The following is a 20,113-nucleotide window of genomic DNA, read 5'->3' on the forward strand; positions in this document are numbered from 1 at the left end:
ATAGTCACCATTATTTGCTGAAGAAAGAAACGCTTTGAGGCATTTGAACGTGTTAGCCACACCAGTTGATGGACTGGGAGTGGGTGACCTGCGAAGAGAAATATCCAGCGGTCTTTTCAGTGGAAAACATTGATTCATTCCACGGTAATGCCAAATGTCCAAGGAAAACAGTCGTCACTCCAAAACATGGCGGCTGATCATAATGCCTATTCTCCCGGTTCGAGGACACCGTCTACCTTCCATCAAAGAAGCCATTCTCGGTCAGCTTCGTGGTCATATACTTCAGGGAATGGACAAATCACTCTGGCGCCTCTGAACCCGATCAGATCCGTTATTCGGGAGTTTGTTCCCAGTTTCGGTCATCGCAGTCCAGGATCTCGATCGTCGGCTAGTTCACCTCTCTCTCCTCTCTCCCCTTCATCTTACGTGAACATAGCCGAGGTTCTTAGAGACGCAAATGATGAAGAAGACACAGGAACGAACAGGATGTCTAATTTTACCGCTGTTAACGTAAATTCTGGTAATTCGAGCGAAGCAGACGCTGAACATGGCGATGCAAACATGGCGCCGGGAAACTCCAATTCCTCTGGTAACGGCAGTGGCCGCGCTGCAGGCGACAGAGTAGAATTTCAGGGAACAATTTCGTGGTTGGAAAAAAGCCTTCCGTTTGTGATTTTACTTCTGAGTAGAATTATGTGGGATCATCGACTAGGTTGGTGATATAGACTTTGTTTTACCCTGTTGCATTAAATTATCGTGTTTTGAATTTCCTTTGCGTATCGAATTTTTGTTGCTGACTTACTAAGGAAATGGCTTGAAAGGTGGTAATCGTTGATTTCTCTAATTGAAGGTATTCTGGTGTTCATCGGCTTATGTGGGACATTTCTTCATGCCAACAGCACTGTCAAAAGACAAGTGTCTTTAAAGGTAAAGCCTGAAAATAAACGTACAACTTTCGTTTTTAGGTCCAACTTCCGTCATCGATTTAGCAGTTACTGAGGAGTGTTGTCAGAATGCTCAACCTCATTAACTGATTTAGGCTCTAGATCTTTGTGGAACTACTCACAAAAATAGGAAAAAGAAAAACGGTTTCATACACATCCACACAGTATTTATACTATTTTCTTAGAATTCAGTCGAGTTACCACGATTATCAGTTGTGTGAGGAGCAAATAAGTTTAAGACGGGGTTTTGATGATCGCCATGTCATCACGGGTAACCTTTTTTCCTATGGTAACCAAATCTCAAGAATTGCACTTCACTTAGATGCAAATCACAGTACCTGGTTGACTAGGAGAAGGGTTACTGTGTTTGTGGTTTGTATATGTGTCTCTACCTCATCTTAACCATTCTTCCCTCAAATCCACCTTACCATGTTTAGATGAGAGTATGTAAATGTGGAAAAAGATCTTTTCTGCCAATGTCTAGATTGGTTAATATTTCCCCTTATAATATTAATACAATATCATGTAGACAAATGATGAGAATAAAGAAAAATATTAATTAGGGGATTATTAGTTGATCCAATACCAAATTTTCCATACTCACATAATAAGAATTGTATGATATACAGTTGGGAGAATTTGTGGTGAGATCTTTGGAGTAAAGGGTTAAGAATACGAGCTTGTAGATGGCAACTTAAGAATTAATATACAAAAACTCTGAACTATTTGTTTCATATGACATTTTACTCCTTATACAACTGTTTTGATTTTCCAGGACAGACGACTAAACCGTATATCATTGTGGACTTTCATTTTTCTGTCTGGGAATGTGTTCTTTATTTACTATGTGTTTTACAACCAACACTTAGAAAACTGGTACGTTTCCATCATTTGAATAGCATGTATGTGTATACAGCACTTAAATTTGAATGTTGAATGATGGCAACAATAATTACAAGTTATTGGTTGAGATATTCACTGTATCAAGTTAACATCATAATAACAGATAGTTTTGTCTGCAGTTTAATTTTTAGGAAGCCATTCTTCAGTAGAATGGATGTGTGGACTGTGTTTTGGTGCGTGGGTATAACTGGTACGTTATCAGAGTACATTTGTAAAGCTATTTGCTGGTTGAATTCATTCCTTAAAAAATTCAGCTGATGATTTTAACATTTTTCCTTTCATAGATTTTGTGATTCGATTTATTACAATGGCCTTAAAATCCATGGTGGTTGTGCAACACAGAAAGATAGTCCCATTTCGTCGAAGGGTAAATATTTCATCAAGTCACCTTTTCATATGTTAATACTAATGGTCAATTTGACAACTAACAGACAGGCTGTCAAATTGTTAATTTAGGTTTTGCCATAGAGGGGTGGATAAACTGTCACAAATCTTTCATGTGCTACGTGCAGTTGCTGTAATCCGAAATACCAGTTCACGTCATAATTGTCAGTCAGTTCTCTCTTTTTCAGTTGCAGGACAAGCTAAACAATAATAATTTAAATTAATGAATTGACACCTGAGCCTCTCCACACTGCCCATGCTGAGTGATTGTCTCACTTGAGACAGGCTTCTTCCCCATCTTCCCTACTAAGAAGAATTTTGTCTCCAAACTTCCTCTATCGTGAGAGGATCAATGAACTCATCAGAATCTGTCTTTTGTGCATGTAGGGTAATTTGATTTTATCAACTGAGTTGATAATGTAAATTGGCCATCATAAAGTGTTTCAAAGCTAATGTTTCAGGTGTTAGCCCTTCGTCAGAGCAAAGGGCTATCATTCAAAAGGTCAACTCAGTTTAATCAAAATGCCTTGTTATACTCTCCCACTGACACAGCACACAGTTTCTCAAGAAACTTAACCCATTTTTCTTTTGTGCTTAAATCTTACTTGAAAGGCATCAGTTAGTGTGTTCACTACAAATCATAAAAATGGACAAAATGGTGTCAATGTGGCAGGCTTTCAAACTTTTCTGGTCAGATTTTCCATTCCATTCCCATCAAATTATACCTTCCAGAGCTCAAAATGAATCAAGGAAAGTTTGTGGATATGATGGTCATGCAAATAGCTTTTTGAGACATGTTGACATGATTCTCTTTATTAAAATTCACAGGGCAAGTATTACCTGTTGATAGAAAATTTCTCACATTTGTACCGCATGCTGGTACCCATTCCACTGTGGTTTGCCTTTTTCACGGAATACAACTATGGAGGAGAGTACTTTGCTGTCATAGCAACAACATTATACTTGCTACTCAAGGTAGGAATAACTGCTGCACACAATTTAAGATGCGTTGCGTATACCAGATTGTATAGGGTATAAGAATGTGCTTTATCTTACTCAGGCTCGTATGATTATCAACAAAATTCAAGAAGTGTATGCTGCATGCAAAGTTTTTGGCCATGATGTGGTAAGAGACATTCAATATATTTTTATAGTTCCACTTAAATAATCAGACAGGGCCTAGTGACAATAGGATTTTCATCAAGAATTGTACATATAGAACTAGGAGAATGGTGTAAAGCAACAACAGAATATGCTTCATGAAGGTTTCATGTCTGAGTACAAAAATTTTGAAGGTGACAGAAAGTTAGTTAGACACAGAATTTTTCATGGTAATCAGGGACTTATTCAATCTCTGAGGTCTAAAGAACGTTCTGTTTCGACTGTTTTAATGACAGAGGTTCCCAAAATGTTTGTTGGTGTATCACCTTCTTTCAACTTTTGTTTCCTTACGTTTTTTGTACAGCAATACGGTTCACCCCCTTCTAAGGAAGAAACAGTAGAGGCGGGAAACTCGTGTCCAATTTGTCAGGAAGAGTTAAAGGATCCAATCAAGCTGCGTGCGTGCAAGGTGCTGTATTACTGACATCAGTGGTTAACTATTAGTCCATTTGCAACTCTCCTATGTCCAGGATTAGCCATAACTCTTCTTCAGTGGATGAGGGCTCTTTGTGACACCAGTCATGGCGAAAAAGGAATTGTGGTCAATCTCTTATCAGCACCACTTAACCCCTGCCATCTCACCTCCTGCTCCTTGACCTTGCCTTCTGTATGAGAGACTGCTTGTTGCTGAAGTCAAATCTCTCTTAAAAGTGTGAAAAGTGATCTGGCATTGCTTTGGTTTTGCTTTACTTCACTCTGTTATTGGTCCAGAAAACTCGCGCCACTTTCTCAACCAATCAGATTCACAACTAAAAGCAAGTGCGACGCGGTCGCTCGTGTTTTCCCGCGCTTTAGGCAGTTCGCTGCTTTTACTTTAAGTTTACATTGACTCCCCAGGATATTTTTTCCTGTTCCTGATTTGTCGGTGAGATAACTTTGGTTTATTTTTTTTCAAACGAAATGCACTCTAGTTTGCCAACCCAAACCAGCTTTGGTTCCTTGATGTCTACTCTTTTAATTTGTATTTGCCAATTTTTGTTCCTACCCAAACAGCACATATTCTGTGAGGACTGCATATCCCTTTGGTTTGACCGAGAGCGTACGTGTCCGATGTGCCGAGCCAAGGTAGTGGCAGACCCTACATGGAGAGACGGCAGTACAGCCACTTACGTCATACTCTTTTAATACGAATTCGAATCACAGAAACATTGCCCTCGGGATGGCTCCTTTCCTTCGTGGACGAAGCGTAAACGTACATTTCTATGGCTGTACAGGTTTCAGGCCACTGAAATAAATCTAACCCCAAAGTCAAGCTAGCTAGCGTCAACTGGGATGCCAAAATAGTTTGTTTTCAAACAGGTTTCTTCTCACTCAGATCATGTTGTGACAAATTGTCACTTTGTACATTTCAGCAGCTGTAGCTTGTTTGTTTTTCAGTTCTTACATGTGGAGTAGTTAGATTCATCGGCTGGCTTTATATGTTACTTATAAAACAATTTGTTGCATTGGGGAGAAGTCTTGTTTTGGGATGATTTCGTTAAATTTATAGTCATAAACTCCCTTATTAAATCAAAGGGTTGAATCATAGTGTCACGGAAGTAAGGTTTAAAGCTTTCTAACACGTCCTACAAGTTTTTTTTTTTAATTCATTGGAAAATTAATTAACATATTGATATAGTTATTTTGTGAGAGCCTAGAGAGGCGTATTGCAAACGCGTTGGACTCCAAATCGAAAGGTTTTGTTCTCATGAGGTCTCTTTCTGTCCAGGATGATCATTTTAAAACAAATAGATTCCATTCTACCTTGCTCTTTTTGAACCTCGTTCCCTGGGTCCTTTCTCGTCCTCCCTCAAAAAAGACCAAGAGAGACGGGACCTAGAGGACGATGTTGGCGTTTGTTCAGAGACAGATTACAGATGAAGTCAGAACTTATAAGAACAAGAAGCGTTCCTAAGCTCGAAAGCTGACGTTGGCCTTGTGATGCCTTTTTGCTCACGCGCGTCAGAAAACTGTATGCGCTATATCATTGGATTTCTCGGGTGGGAAAAGTTAAGATGTGTAAGTAAATACATAAATATATATGTATGTGTATATATATACATGTATATGTATATATATATGTGTGTGTGTGTATATATATATATATATATATATGTATATGTATATATATACACACACACACACCTATATATATATACACCTGTTCAAAAATTTAGAAATAGGTCTATAAATTTGATGCATATAAAATTTGCAACGCTTTTGAAAACAAGTGTATATATATATATATATATATATATATATATATATATATATATATACACATATGTATATACACACATTAATTAATTTTGTAAAAGGCTTCAGTGGGAAATATGTATTATCTTCAAGGTTACGAAGATGACTTGTCTCGCACCATGTGGTTATATTTTCATTTATTAGATAACCTATGATATTGTTAAAGCCAGTGAAGTTATGTTGAATATCAGGATTTGAAGTTGCTTACTATAATATGTGTTACAGAGAGATTTATTCGCAAATGTTTACTTAAGATGACGCAAAAAATAAGGTATTGTCCACAGTTTTACGAAATAGATGATAAATGAATTTGTGTTGAATCGTTTTTAAGATGATTCGCTTTGTGAATAGTAATGGACGTTTCTTGCGCTACGCTTCTTCGAAGAATACATATGATTATTGTCAGCATGTTACGAAAACGGGACAAAAGTATGACGCTGGGGTTGGGGGGCTGGCGGTAACGTGCGCACGACTGGATTAGAATCCCATATTGGGAGAGAGGCAGTACTTCAAAAGTTGCTCTTTTTATTTACCTCGATTCTGGGGTTGTCGTTATCACGGAGGTGCTGAGAGAAGGGGCTATGGATGACGAGGGAGGAAGGTGCTTATCGAAAACCTAGTGAATGAGAGGAAAAAATGTAGAATATTCAAGTAACAAAACCTATCCGTTATTATCAGCTCCCTCGCGAGTGTGACGACCCCCCGCTCCCTCCTACTCAATTCACAGCATTTTCCTAGGCAAAAGTTTAATTGTGGGCAATACTGTAGTCCAAAAAAGAAAATAAATTTCCTAAATCACATCGAGACTGAGTCCCAACGTAACATACAAGCGAGACGAACCATCCCTTTTCCAAATTCGCTAATTGCTGTTTTCACAAAAAAGAAAAAAAAAATGCATGAAGTAGAGAACCCGTGCAACTGAACCAGCCAATAGGAAACAAGCACGCTATCCCACGTGGGTACGAGTCATTACTCTGGCACGCTTTTTAAAATGTTCTCAACTTTGAAACACTGAACGTAGAAAGGCGCAGAGAAAACTCGTTGCTTCATCGGCTTAATTCATTAGAAAAGCATTTACAACCCTGTCAAAAAAGTGAAGAGTAGTTTAGTGCATAATGACTGTAATTTAACGCAAATTGTGGAGGTGTAATGCACGCCACTTTCGGAGGTTAAAATCTAACGGTTTTCAGTTCACAATACATGTAACTTGCGATTAGTTTCTTGGTTTTAAGTTGTCGGTCCTTACCCATGCTGCGTACATCACTGCATCCATGTCGGTCCTTACCTATGCTGCGTACATCACTGCATCCATTCAGGTGGGAGTCGGGGGGGGGGGTTGGGGGAAGTAGGAGGATTTCTTATGATCCTCCCTCATTGGAAGTTAATTGATGCCCCCCCCCCCCCCCCCCAGAAAAAAAATCCACGATTAATAATGACCAGTGTCTTAGCTGCTGTTTTTTATGGAGCCGCATCGCACAATTTAAATAAATGTCACTTGACCTTTCACAGGTTTGTGGAACCATTTCAGTTGTAGAATGTCTAAAGATCTCATAGCAAATATGGAAGTTTGTTTTTCAAGTGAATTTGTTGTAACTCAAGTTAGCTTCGAATGAGTGTCAAGTCAAGAAATAGTAAAAATCAACTCAACTCTATCATCTATCTTCAACTCAGTCATGCTATGCCTTAAAATGGCTTGTTTCTCCTTGTCATCAAAGTGGCCTGGGTCGATGGGGCAAAACAGAAAAATGACCGAGGGAGCCTGAGTTGAATTCAAGAAAAAAGCCTGCGTGCTGAGTAAGATGGCCCGTTTACACCATGCTGTTTGCTTGTGAAGCGAATTTATTTACACTGTTCAAATGTAACCCAAAAATTTTATGTCAAATATAATTATATGCGCTAAAAAATCAGGCAGAAATGATTGCTACTAGAGTACTGATCACACGCTTGCTGTAAAATCGAGGATGTGAAATTAAACAGTTTGACATCAAAATTTTGCCTGACAGTGTATTGGAACCTTTTTTTTTGTATTTTGGAAAAAAAAAAAAGAATGAATCAGTGAGGAAAGAGATGAAAAGCAACACAGTATTACGGAAACGGCCTAAACGCGATTGCTCTGACTACACTCAACAGTATATAGACAGCGGCCTTATAGAAGATAATCGAATAATCAAGGAAACTTACGAGAAATTTCTTGAAGTCTGACAGTACAGATGTCTAAATAAATTTTATCACTTTAAATTTTTTTTGCGTGGTTTAAAAGGCCTAAAATTATTTAGTGTTTTCATCCACTCGAAAAACCGTTACGTTAACTTCCCACAACAATTCCTGCCTTAAAAACGCAGCTCTCTACAGGGTACCTCAAGAGAAAAAAGAAAATGTGGATGTTTTTAATGTAGTCACATGTCCACTCAGAGTAAAAACTTGTTTCTGACATAGTACATCAATCCCATTAGATGCAAATAACAAAGAAGGCTCGATATTTTTTTTTTTCACTTATTTTATTCATCGTTTATGAATTTCAATAATCTTTTACTGGCTTATTTCTCCATAACTACCGAGAATAGCGTTGATAATTAGGTATATACGGAAAACGTGTGAAATATTGAAGAAAAATTTTCGAAAAAAAATGCTGTTTCTAACAACAACGTTATAGATTGTCGCAAAGCAACTCCTTACATCGAGATAGAACTGAATAATGATCATGTATTCACGGAAATTTGCATAATATTGCAAAACTGATCTTTGCCTCGCGGGAAAAGTAAATATTTACCAAAGGTCTGTTTAAAAATGCGATTTTCTTACTCAATTCAACGGCTGAATTTTAATCCGAAATGCAGTCATTTTTGTTTCGAATAGCCGGTCATATTCAGTAAGTGTATGAGGAAAATTTGATTGTCTCCAACAATATTCTTTTTGCTTTTCCTTCCGCGATTAACTCTTAAGTAAGCCAGTGTGGTTCCACTGGTGTTTCGCCGTTTCGAGTCAATTTTCTATTATTCGTCGAGTTGTTCGCGATTTTCTATCAAGGAGCCGTTCAATTAAAAAAGGCAGACTCACGAAAGATTCCAAAAACACTGCTGGAGCAGGTGTATCTGGCGCAAAAAAGCTCTTAATTTTCCGTGTTATCTTTCTGGACGCAAATGTTTTCAATTTCAAACACATTAAAGACTAAAAATAAAACCTTCAAACTGCATGCTGACCGGCTGTTTAGCTCTTGTTCCACAATAATCGATCACAGACATAATCCTGAAGGATTCTAATTTTAAACAACTTCCTCTTTTCGAGTTTATTCTGCATCACAAAGCCTAAAAATCGCCAATTTTCACAAGAGATACTTTAATTTTGCGAGACTGACCCTCTTTTTTAAATTGTCATCTTCGCGTTAGGTTTAGAGCAACAGACAAGGAGATTTTTGCGATCTCGTTCGATTCGCGGTCCTGTGTAAAGTAAAAGAAGTTTAATATTCATAAAGCGAACTAAGAAAGACGATTAGATACCAAGATAATTACATTATTGTGCACTTCTTGTCCTTTTTTGAGGCACTACTCGATGACTTGCTAGCTTTCGTATTTCCAGTTTTTTTCTGGCCTTGTTTTTCAGTCGTTGTAGTCACGGCCTCGTCTAAAAGTCGTTTTCCAGGCTTCTCTTTGCTGGCTTGAGTATTGGCTTTTCCGCCACCATTCCCCGACTTTTTGTCCTCCTTTCGCTTTTCTTTATACGCTTGTTTCGTCTCTGCGGCTAGTTGCTTTTTGTAGTCTACAACTTCTTTCGAGTCGCGGCGCTGAATATTATCCTCATCTGGCAGATCTAGAAATGGTGCTTTCCTTCGCACATTTGGGGAAGGCTTCGGACTGCTCCGAGGAGATGTCCGCGGACTCAGAACAAGCCGATTACAGGATGCAGCAACGGTAGATGTAATGGGATTCATTTCCAGCGCCACTGAACACAATTCAAAATTCTCACAATTAACCAACTCACGTTTCTTCCCGTTGAGTAATAGACGTTGAGTTTTTTCCTTGAATTATTCTCCACTAGCCAGTTGCTCTCTTTATGGCCGTCCCTGTTTACATCTGTGATATGTGAAATTTATAACAAAACTCATAGACGTATATAGTCAGAACGCCTCCCCCGTAAAGCGTAATAAACAAACTGTTTTGTTGCTAAAACTGGAAAATGATCTCAGATTAGGCTCTCTTGTTTTGAGCTATTCCAAGTGGATCAGAATTATAGTCTGTACTAAAGCCGGTAATTGCCACCTGATCCGTGATCCAGCTAGTTTCAAAACAAAGTCAGGTTTTCTCCGCGATATAAATTTCCATTTATGATCGACTATGAGCGGACAATTATATCAATGGCTGACGTCAAAATCTCCGAGTACTTGAACTCCCTCGCGCAAATACTCGCAGAACAGACCACGTTTGCGCATATTACCTACGCCTATCGACGACAAATTAGCATTTTGATTCAAAATCAGTTTTCATTTGCTCTGCCGAAGACATTGCATGCCGGTTTCCAACCCAAGCTACATTAAGCGTTTAAGAGATAAGCTGCAGAAAAAGACCAATTTTAAAAAAGCGTCGGGTTTTTTTTGAAAAGCGTCTGATAGCCGAACAAGGCCGGTCTCTTTATTAGGAGTTGAAAAGGTGCTGTGCTTTCAAAAGGTCGAAAAACATAGCGAAAGTAATTCTCGGCTGTCATTTTGTGGTCTCCCTTTCAAGTGTCTATACTGGATGTCAATTGTGGCCGAAATGTTTAATTTAGTTTGTCGAATTTATCATACAAAGCAACGAAAATACATCGTGTCTTACCGCTCAACATATTTATTTTTCCTATCGTGACTAGACAGTCTTCGGAAAAATTGTCCAATTTAACAACCTCAAAAAAATTAACATATACAATATTCCAAATGGACTTTTGTCTCGCGACAAAGGAAAATCTTGAACGTAGAGACACTTAAACGAAAGTACAAAATCAAACAATGCCTGTCAAATCGCGACCGAGTTAAAATACACCACAACGGAAATTTACATTCACAATCCACTGCGATGATAAATTATACAGATATATTTTTGGTACTGTTTTCGAGAATGGTGCTATTTAATGCTCTTTTTTAACAGAAATATATTGACAATAAATTAAATATTTCTAAACAATGAATGTTTTCAGGTCAAAACAGACATTTATGGACTCAATTGCAATTTCCACGTTTCGTGTCATGCTTCCAATTGTAAATTTTAAAATTCACCAACATCACGAAGCCGTATTTCGCCATTTACTCTCGCTGAAACGTCATATAAGTTACTTAATGAACATTTTAAAATCTCTTTAAGTCTTTAACAGTGAGAATAATAAAATCTGACATCGATTTCAAACGGTTTGACTCAATTTGTTCCGCTTGAAAGGTGCATGTATGAACTGAAACCAATCCTTGAATAAATAAAAGATGAAATTTATCTTTGTATAAAAGCCTCAACTGCACTAATTTATCGCATTAACTTTGATTAGCTGAATAATGAATTATATTTCAATCTTTTAGGAAATAGATTTAAGCCGGCATATTTTCTTTTTTTAATCGGCTATTTTGAGAAAACGCGTCAAAATATGAACTATACATTACATGAATAGCCCGCTCCATTATTTCGTTCACTCTCTAATTTTTTCGTAAATACATACGTACATTTAACTGATCTGTGTAAATGCAAATATCAGAACACGAATTATCGTTGTTTTCCAAGTAGTCTTCACAATGAAAATCTTGTTTTTTACACCATTAAGACGCACTGTGGTAGATATAGGTTAAAAAAAATTTTCCTGAACAAGCTAAATCTCAAAATTTGGGAAACCACTTTCCGAATTTAATTATTTTTGTTTTATTTATCTTATTTTATTCAATTCTTTTCTCTGAATGCATTCCCTAGAATGCAAAATTAGCTCAATGAGAACTTTATAGTTTTTTTGTCTTATGCTTTCCCAAAATGATTCTGTTACCAGTGGCTTGAAGCAGCCGTCAATAATGGCGGTATGTTTTCATTTTAAACTATATTGTGGTCACTACACGAGTGCGCACATCTGTGATATGAGAAAAATAAGGTATAGAAATACGTGGTTTGTCGCTTCCTGCAATGTTCTAAGATAAACCAATGATATCATTGTACCACAAAGCTTGAATGGGCAAATGGCTTTAACTCTTTAACTCCCAAGATCTGATTGTTAATTCTCCCCTCTAGCTGCTACACATTTGCGTTTAAAATAGTTACAAGAATTTGGTTTTAAATCACGATTACAATTTCTACCTGATAAGTTTGATGTATTCTCATTACCTGTTTACTGGATACTGAATGGATATTATAGGGAGAGGTTCCATGTTGATAACTTGTGGGAGTGAAAGGGTTAACTCAATGAAACCAGAGTTCAGTTGACTATACTCTCATAAACGAGTTTTCAATTACGCGTTTAGACACCAAAACCAAAGTTATCGCAGTTACCAATCAGAACAAAGGTTACATCATCTTTAACCAATGAAAATTCAGCTAATAACGGGCAACCTGCTTGAAGCGCGGGAAATGCGAGAGACCAAGAAGCGATTTGCTTTAGTTCTGCATTTGATTGGTTGAGAAAGTGGCGCAATCACAAAGCGAAACAAGACAAAACCAAATGAACCCAGGATCACTTTAAAAACTCAATTGAAAACTTCTCTAATAAGATGTCTCAACGTTTTTTGGGATAAGTTTCCTTTTTTCCTTGTTTCTTTGTTTTGTAACATCTAAGGGGCTTGCGAAGTTGCGTGGTAGTTACAAAGCGCATTTACAAGGGAGCAAACCAACTGCTAACTGAAGTTAAGGAGCATTTTTCTTTTAATACCTCTCAAATTTAAATTCTTTTTAAACAAGCTACGTACAGTAGAGTTAACTATTGAGTTTGCATTTGTACACTTTCGTGAGCTGTTACATAAATCTCATTTCTTCCCTGTTCGTAGCAATCGCCTTATTGTTGTTATATCGCGTCGTTTTCTGTTTTTCAGTCTGTCTTTCTTTTCCTCTAAGTATTTCTTACACCGTGTGCATGTTCATTCAGCTGTCCTGCAACGTCACTTTGCCGCACATCCGGGCCAGTAAGCCTGACAGCTGTAGCAAGCTGTTTACACCCTCCACTATTCTCATGTGCGCGTAACCAATTTCCTGTGTGATGAAATAGATAAAAATATAATAGACAAAAAACTTTATTGTCAGCTAGTCCACAGTTTTGTAACAATTTTTAAGCCATTTAAGACGGTTTTCTCCAAACCAGACTTAGGAAAGCGCGAAGTGGACAACGTGAAGGTTTCCAGGCAACAACGTACAATACACTGCTGAATGGACAAGTGTGACGTACTAGAGTGTTTCAATAAAGCTGCTATTCAGTCACCCAGGCCGACTTAAAGGCGGCTCTGAAATTGTTTTTAGGCCATTTCACCGACAAAAATAACTTGAACACGCCTTCTTGTGAGGCATTTTTATAACTCAATACACCTGTATACTACCATCGTAAAACTGATAACCTCCAGTGTGGAAAAGAACACTCGACTTTACCCTTTACACACTAACATCAGTATGCATATTCTCCATACTGTTCTCTATACATTTCCTAAGGTGCTGCCAAGGAGAATGTAGTTAAAAATTAAGAGCTTCTTTAGCTGGTGATCATTTCCTTTATTCTTGTAACCTTAATGTGTGATTCACGGACGATATCGTAAAGAGAATTTAGATGCTAGTCACTCTTAGGAGCTTAACAGCTAAGATTGCACAACCCTTTTTTACTTCTGTGTAACATGCCCTCCCTGCGACTGTCCCCAGTGCATGGCCACCTTAACATGTCGTCTTACCTTAATAAACTCCAGTTTAAGATACTCTGACATTTGATAGTTCTTGCACACTCGGAAGATGTTGGTTATAATGTCCTCTGGAGCATATCCCATGTACCATAAATGTGAGAGAACCTTATAAGCCTCGTCAATATCCCCTGTTGAACATGACTTGATCATCTCTCGAATCAACAGAGGATGTGGTTCATCACAAACCTGAAACATGCAGAAGTAATGAGTTGTTCAATTTGAAGCTTTACCTTCCCCCCCTCCAGGGGCAAATCCCCAGGCATTTGAACTTTTTAGGATTTAGACCCTATAGACCTTTCTTTCTGAGCCACTCACTCGCGAAAGTGAACTTTTAACATTAAACATCCCCATATCTGGTGATATAACACTTGTATTCTGCTGGAAAGACTCGACATTTCCGGTTCAAATTCCCCACCCCACGAGTGGAATTGCATGAAGTTCAGGACCATTCAGGACGTGAAGTAACGAAAAATCCTAGCAATCCCTGTTTTCTTTCGAAAACAAAATTTTCTCAAAGGTGCAATAATCCATAGGTGTAGCAGATGAAAGCGCGGGAAAGCGCAACGGAAATGTTGCGCATACCAAATCAATCCGACAATGACTGGTTTCTTCCGCACCTGATTGACTTATATGAAATCGCATTAACGGCTTGGCTCTTCTTGTGTCGTTAAAATGTTTACGCTCCAACATAGTTACTTGAACATGGTATTCAGCGGTAACGAAATGGAGACAAACAACTGTAAAATATTAGTTAACTGGGTTTTATCGCGTGAGCTGGGTTACGTTGCCCCTTCGTCAGAGCGAATGACGAAGGAATAACGCTTAGAAACTCTATACGATGGCCGATTTATATTATCAACTCAGTTGATAAAACCAAATTACCCTGTTATACTCCCCCACCGACGCAGCACCACAGCTTCTTTAGAAACCTACCCCCTTTATTCATTTGTAAAATCTTATTTTTGAAAGAAATATTACCTTGAATACATTTTCACTGTTCACAAATCCAAATCCATAAAACGTAGATTGCAGGTTGTTTATCGCCTGAAACAAAGAAGCACATATTATTCATTTCAAACCATGGTGAACTTTTATCCAGGCCATCTCCTTTGCGATTAAAAATTGTCAATCTTGGCTCTCTGTTTTTCGGATTTAATCGGATATTGAAAGCAATTTACCAAGATCCAGAGAATAAAACAAATTAAAAATTTTTTCCTAGTTGTTAGATATACCTGTCGCATGTCGCCCTGAGCAGTGAACACAATTGCTTCCAATCCATCATCCGTTTTGGTGACCTGATCACAAATGGAAATATTGAAAACAAAATTGATTAAATGACTTATTAAATAACAAAGAAGAAACGATTTTCAAAAGTTAGAAAACTGTTCAAGAAATCTGAACAAACCTGCTCCTTTTCACAAACTTCTAACAGTCTGTGTAAGACTTGAGCATCGGTTAATCTTGAATATCGTAAAACAGCACATCTGGATTGGATCGCCTCTGACAAAATAACATTACTAAATTCATCATTGATGTACAGCAAGGCTATTACATTTACATTTGCACAAGTAAATTGAAAAGGTTTAAGACTTCTGCAAATCCTTTACCTGCCACATACTGTCTATACAGTAGCTTGAGCAAGAAGCTGATAAACTGCATAGCCAGGTGTATGACAAAAATTTCAAAAAGTATTGAAAATTAAATCAATGGGATTAAAGTGAGCAAAAAGGCTGAAAGCTCAAAATCAACAAAATAGCCTGCCCCCCCCCCCCCCCAGCTCTCCCCAACCTAATAAGCTGTGTAGGCTATTTTTTGTGATACAGCTCGTATATCTCAGTAAGTTTACAATACACACCAATAATTTTCTCAGAAGTGTTGCAAGCCAGAGCAAAGCGTGTAGTTTTGGAGTAGATCTCCATTGTCCTTCTCAGAGCCTGCTGTGCACCATCAGTCATGCTACAGAGAAAAAGCAAAACAAGCTTATACCCCAAGGAATGTGTTATCTTCCACTGCTATATCCACTATGCCAGAGGACTTTCGGTCAGGAGTGTGACAATATTGGTCAATATTGATAGTGTTGTAAGTTGTAACATGTTAGCCTTGTTTTCAGGAATTAAAATTTGTCTGTTGTTGTTGAACCACCATCAGGTGCTCAGGTTATTTTGTGTTCTCCAGCTGAATCCACTGGTAATAATTGTTACAAGGAGGGTAGCTGCAGTGGAAGTTGAGGGATTACCTGTTTGTTAATTTAGTTTTTACAACTATCTTTTTAAAGCTCTGTCTCTTTGCAAGATAGTCATTTTTGGCAAAATCAATTCACCCTAATGCATATTATGTCATGAGCTTGAAATTAAAATATCGTGATTGTGAGAGTAAATAATATAAATATTTTCATGTAAATCTACAATGTATTCAAAACTAATAAACAAGATTATTCATATCTTCTTCACAGTTGCTTTTAAAATGCAAAAGAGGCTCTTACCACTCTAGCAACAAATATACCTGTTCACTATTTTGCTACTCACTGTTAATAGCAGGACAGACAGTGAGAGACATTGACAACTGGGAAATGCTGGAATAGTTAATCTCAAAATTGTTATTACAGGATGTAAGAATTCAGATTTGATTCTGGTTTTCAAGGAAGAGCTTATAAAAAGGATAAAATACTCCAATGGCCTGCAATAGACATACCTGTCTGCTTCATCCAAAATTATAATTTTGTGCCTGCCTTTAGGTAAAGTAACTTTCTGCTGAGCAAACATCTTAATCTTGTTACGCACAACATCAATTCCTCTGCAATGAAAAGAGATTAACATGATTTTAGCTTGTTTGCAACTGCTTCTATCACTAACAGTAGGTGACAGTCCAAAGTCTACACACTTAACTTGCAAAGTATATCTGAAAGGTTGAATGAAATTGGATTGTGGGCGACTAATATCAAATTATAGATTTGATACATACACATGCACACATAGGGCAGATGGGATGGAGAACCTGAACAGTATATTTGCTTTGTAACCTTCACATAGCAAGCGTTTACAACAAATATTACAGGTACTTTGACATGTCTGCACTACTCTTTGAGGTTGGCAAAGGGTCTATAAGTGATGCATGGTTCAGGCCTAACAATCAATGTGATTTGTGAAGAATTTATGAACCAGAGTAAGGTGCAATTAAAAATATGACTGACACATGATTTTTTTCCTTAATTTTTTTGAAATTTAAAGATTTCCCTTTTGTTTTTCCTGAGATTCTCTTTAAAACATATCCCATCTCCTCTTTGTTACCCTTCTCTTTCAGAGTAGAAGACAGATTTAAAAAGTTCTGCAAAACAAATCAAAAAATAGGTGAATATGATTCCCAAATTCTCAAGTAACATCATTGTTTTAATACCTGTCATTAGATGCGTTCAGTTCAAGCACAGCATCTTTGAATGAAGCTCCCAGAAGTGCCCTTGCCAGACATAAAATACTTGTAGTTTTTCCTGTACCAGGAGGACCCTGGAGAAAAGAAAAGAAAGTCACATCAACATGGTAGAGAATCTTACCTACCAAAAAGAAGTTACCTTCTTTCAATTAACATTATTTGCCATCAAAAATGATCTGTCAGGTTGAAAGAAAAAATATGACTGTAGCATAAGTTATTATTTAAAGCCAATTACATACTGCAATGATGATGTTTGGAACATTTCCTTGCTCAGCAAAAACCTAAGAAATAAAAAAATTTGAGTATTCTCAATACCTGTTTGCTAGAGAAAGTATGATTATAATTATTACATAGAGAAGCTACATGTTAATCACTTTTGGGGGTTGAAGGGTTTATAAATTCTGGATCATGCTATCCACCCTTTGAATTCCTAAGACTAGCATCCTACTACAACAATGATACTGATGCATTTTGGTTGCATTAATCAGATCTAACACCTCTAACTAATCTCGTTTGAGGTCCTACTGTAGGTTACTGCAAGTTACAAAGCACAGTGGTTATAAATCTAAGTGGAAAAAAAGGGTGCCACAGCTTACCACTCAGAATGAGAAACAAGGTTAGCAAGAAATTTATTATATCTCTGCATTCAAATAGAGGGGAACAATTTCAATTCTAACAGACTTCTGAGTTTAGCTACCACACAGTGAAACTGACCAATCATTGCACTCACACTTACTAAAAGATATGATGATAAAATACAGTAAACAGTAGCTCTAGTCTAATAAATATCATGAGGTTGGAAATGGAAAGGCAACTGTTTGTTGGCCAAAAAATCTAGCTCTGTTATGTTGCCATGGATGGGTTGTATCTCTTGTTAAAAATAAAATAAAATATATTTGAACAAAAATGGACTCTAATCAAAGACTTGTTGTGTAAACAAATTACCTCTAAGCGGCTAACAGTTTCTTCGTTTCCAACTATTTCGTGAAGTTTGGTTGGTCTGTATTTTTCCACCCTGACAAAGAAGAATATTTTAAAAAGGATACCAACATTAATCAGCCCTAAAATATTTTATTTGGTTAGATTTTCCTGTATGATCTAGGCAGGTTTGTTAGTCCGTGATATTATGAGCAAACCAAAATCAGTGATTGTTTGATTAAACATTTTTTGAACAATCTGCAAAAAAAAAACACCTCTCTCTGAGTTTCCTAAGTTTAAGAACATTATATGGATAAGGGGCTTGGAAACTAGGCAGACTTAGAACTTGACATGATATATGCAATATCCACTGCAGATGTCAACTACCCACATTACTGTATATTGATTGAATGCTCTTAACCGATCAGATTTTTTTTATAGTAAGTCTAATGTGTCAAAAGAAATATTCTCCAATTTAGAACTTAATTCTCTCCAGATTCTCAAAACTAAAATTATATGAAATGTATCACAGTAGGGGTTTAAGTAATCTTTCGTCCAAAAGAGTTGTACAATTCTTGAAAATATCAATATTGTGGATGACTTGGCTCAATTTTTCCCCTAGAAATGATAATTTATGCAGCTGGCATTGACTGGAATGAGACCATAGTTTTCAATTCATACAGCTACAAAACCTGTATACTTTACATCTGCAAGAAAAACACCCAAGAAAATGAAGGAAAAACTATGAAATTGGAATCCATCATAATTGGGAAATTTCCATTACTAGTCTGATTGACACCCAGATTTGATCATTTGCATCAAAGTTTAATTTTTCATCATGTTCCTACTCTGGAAACAATTTAACAAGTGAGCACCTCTAACTTAACCCCTAAGAGTGACTGGCATCTAATTTCTCCATACAATATCACCACAGAATCACACATCAATGTCATGAGAGTAAAGGAAATGATCCCCAACTAAAGAAACTCTTGATTGTTAGACAAATTTTGGGACACCCACTCAATTAGTTCTTAGAACTATTTGGGTGTCCCAGACTCCACACAATTAACATAGCATTAAAACATTCTTTTCTTTCTGTCCTCCTTATTTCTTAGATATCCTTCGTAACAATGAATTGTAAATTATTTCGATTATTTTGCTTCTTTTTTTGGCTTTGTACTGTATTCTTTATATTGATGTTTGTAACACTACGTACCGTAATAATTATAACCTTCTCTAATACACTGTATTCGTGTGAGTTTAAATAAAGCTGAATTGGATTGAATTGACAAATTCTCCTTGTCAGCACCTCAGTAAATATACAGAGGACAGCATGGAGAATATGAATACTGACGTTCGGGTACCAGGTTCTTTCACATTTTCTTAGTAACTTACCACGGCAGTTCGAAACTTTTAGAGCTTTTTCCAGTACTACTGCCTGCACCAGATGATCCTTTACTTTTTGCCTTCTCTACTTGTGGTGCATCGATCTCCATTGCCTCGTCTTTAAAACTTTTCGAGCTGGTTGTCGCTGATTCCACGTCCATCTCGTCCGCCATCTTGTTTGTGTCACGTGCGAATAATTTGGCGCCAAAAATTGAACTCGGTTCCAATTTCCCGCAATTTTCGTGCTGCTATGGTAACAGTAAAGCACGCGACTTTCGTTTTTCTCTTCACGGCAAAGATTCGAAACCCTTGGGGCTTTTAAATTTCCTCTTTAAACTTACAAGTTTCTCTTGTGGGCTAGAGAATATGAGCATTCAACACTGAATATTTTTCAGCGTATGAAATTGAACAGACCGTCAAAACCCAAACAACAGTAAACTGATAACAAACTAGGGTTAATGTTGGGTTACTGTCAGTTTTGTCAATTTCCATCACCAATAGGGGAGGGGTAGGTGCGCAGATGCTAAGACATCAATTAGCGAGGAAAATATTAAAAATATATATTTAGGACAAGTTAACTTCTAACAAGTACACTTCTGACATACTGACACTGATCTGTTGATTGTTCAAGGATTTATTTGTCGTCGCATTTTTGTGATGGATCACAAACTTCCAAAGGATCTCATGAAGGAAAGCATGAAATAAGATCACTTGTGAAATCAGTTTGGATTTCACAGTTCATGACATTATGACGTCTCTTGCAAACACGAAGTCGTAGTATCAAAGCAACACAGACCATGTTTTAAAAAAGAAAACATTTTCTGTGTCAACACGAAATGTACAGCCACGACCTACAAACGGACAGACTGTAAACTAACCTTTCAAA

At 37.2% G+C, this 20,113-nt stretch overlaps 2 protein-coding genes across 2 annotated transcripts; one reads left to right on the plus strand and one right to left on the minus strand.

The window, feature by feature from the left end:
- Positions 1–149: 149 nt before the first annotated feature.
- Positions 150–5,957, plus strand: LOC113686777 (E3 ubiquitin-protein ligase RNFT2). The gene is made up of 9 exons (XM_027204448.2): positions 150–712; positions 851–927; positions 1,720–1,820; positions 1,967–2,037; positions 2,132–2,214; positions 3,060–3,206; positions 3,292–3,357; positions 3,697–3,801; positions 4,386–5,957. Exons 1-9 carry the CDS (start codon positions 187–189, stop codon positions 4,515–4,517), a joined length of 1,308 nt encoding a protein of 435 aa, XP_027060249.2. The 5' UTR covers positions 150–186; the 3' UTR covers positions 4,518–5,957.
- A 6,501-nt stretch (positions 5,958–12,458) lies between these two features.
- Positions 12,459–19,428, minus strand: LOC113686757 (replication factor C subunit 2). Its single transcript, XM_027204423.2, has 11 exons — positions 19,237–19,428; positions 17,869–17,938; positions 17,163–17,204; positions 16,891–16,997; positions 16,189–16,290; positions 15,353–15,453; positions 14,903–14,997; positions 14,730–14,792; positions 14,476–14,541; positions 13,489–13,683; positions 12,459–12,805 (listed from the first exon to the last, which is right to left on the minus strand). The coding sequence occupies exons 1-11, from the start codon at positions 19,398–19,400 to the stop codon at positions 12,698–12,700; spliced, it is 1,113 nt and encodes a 370-aa protein (XP_027060224.2). The 5' UTR covers positions 19,401–19,428; the 3' UTR covers positions 12,459–12,697.
- Positions 19,429–20,113: the final 685 nt, after the last annotated feature.

This window comes from Pocillopora damicornis, chromosome 12, assembly GCF_964200805.1.
Source record: "Pocillopora damicornis chromosome 12, jaPocDami1.2, whole genome shotgun sequence".
Taxonomy (NCBI): domain Eukaryota; kingdom Metazoa; phylum Cnidaria; class Anthozoa; order Scleractinia; family Pocilloporidae; genus Pocillopora; species Pocillopora damicornis.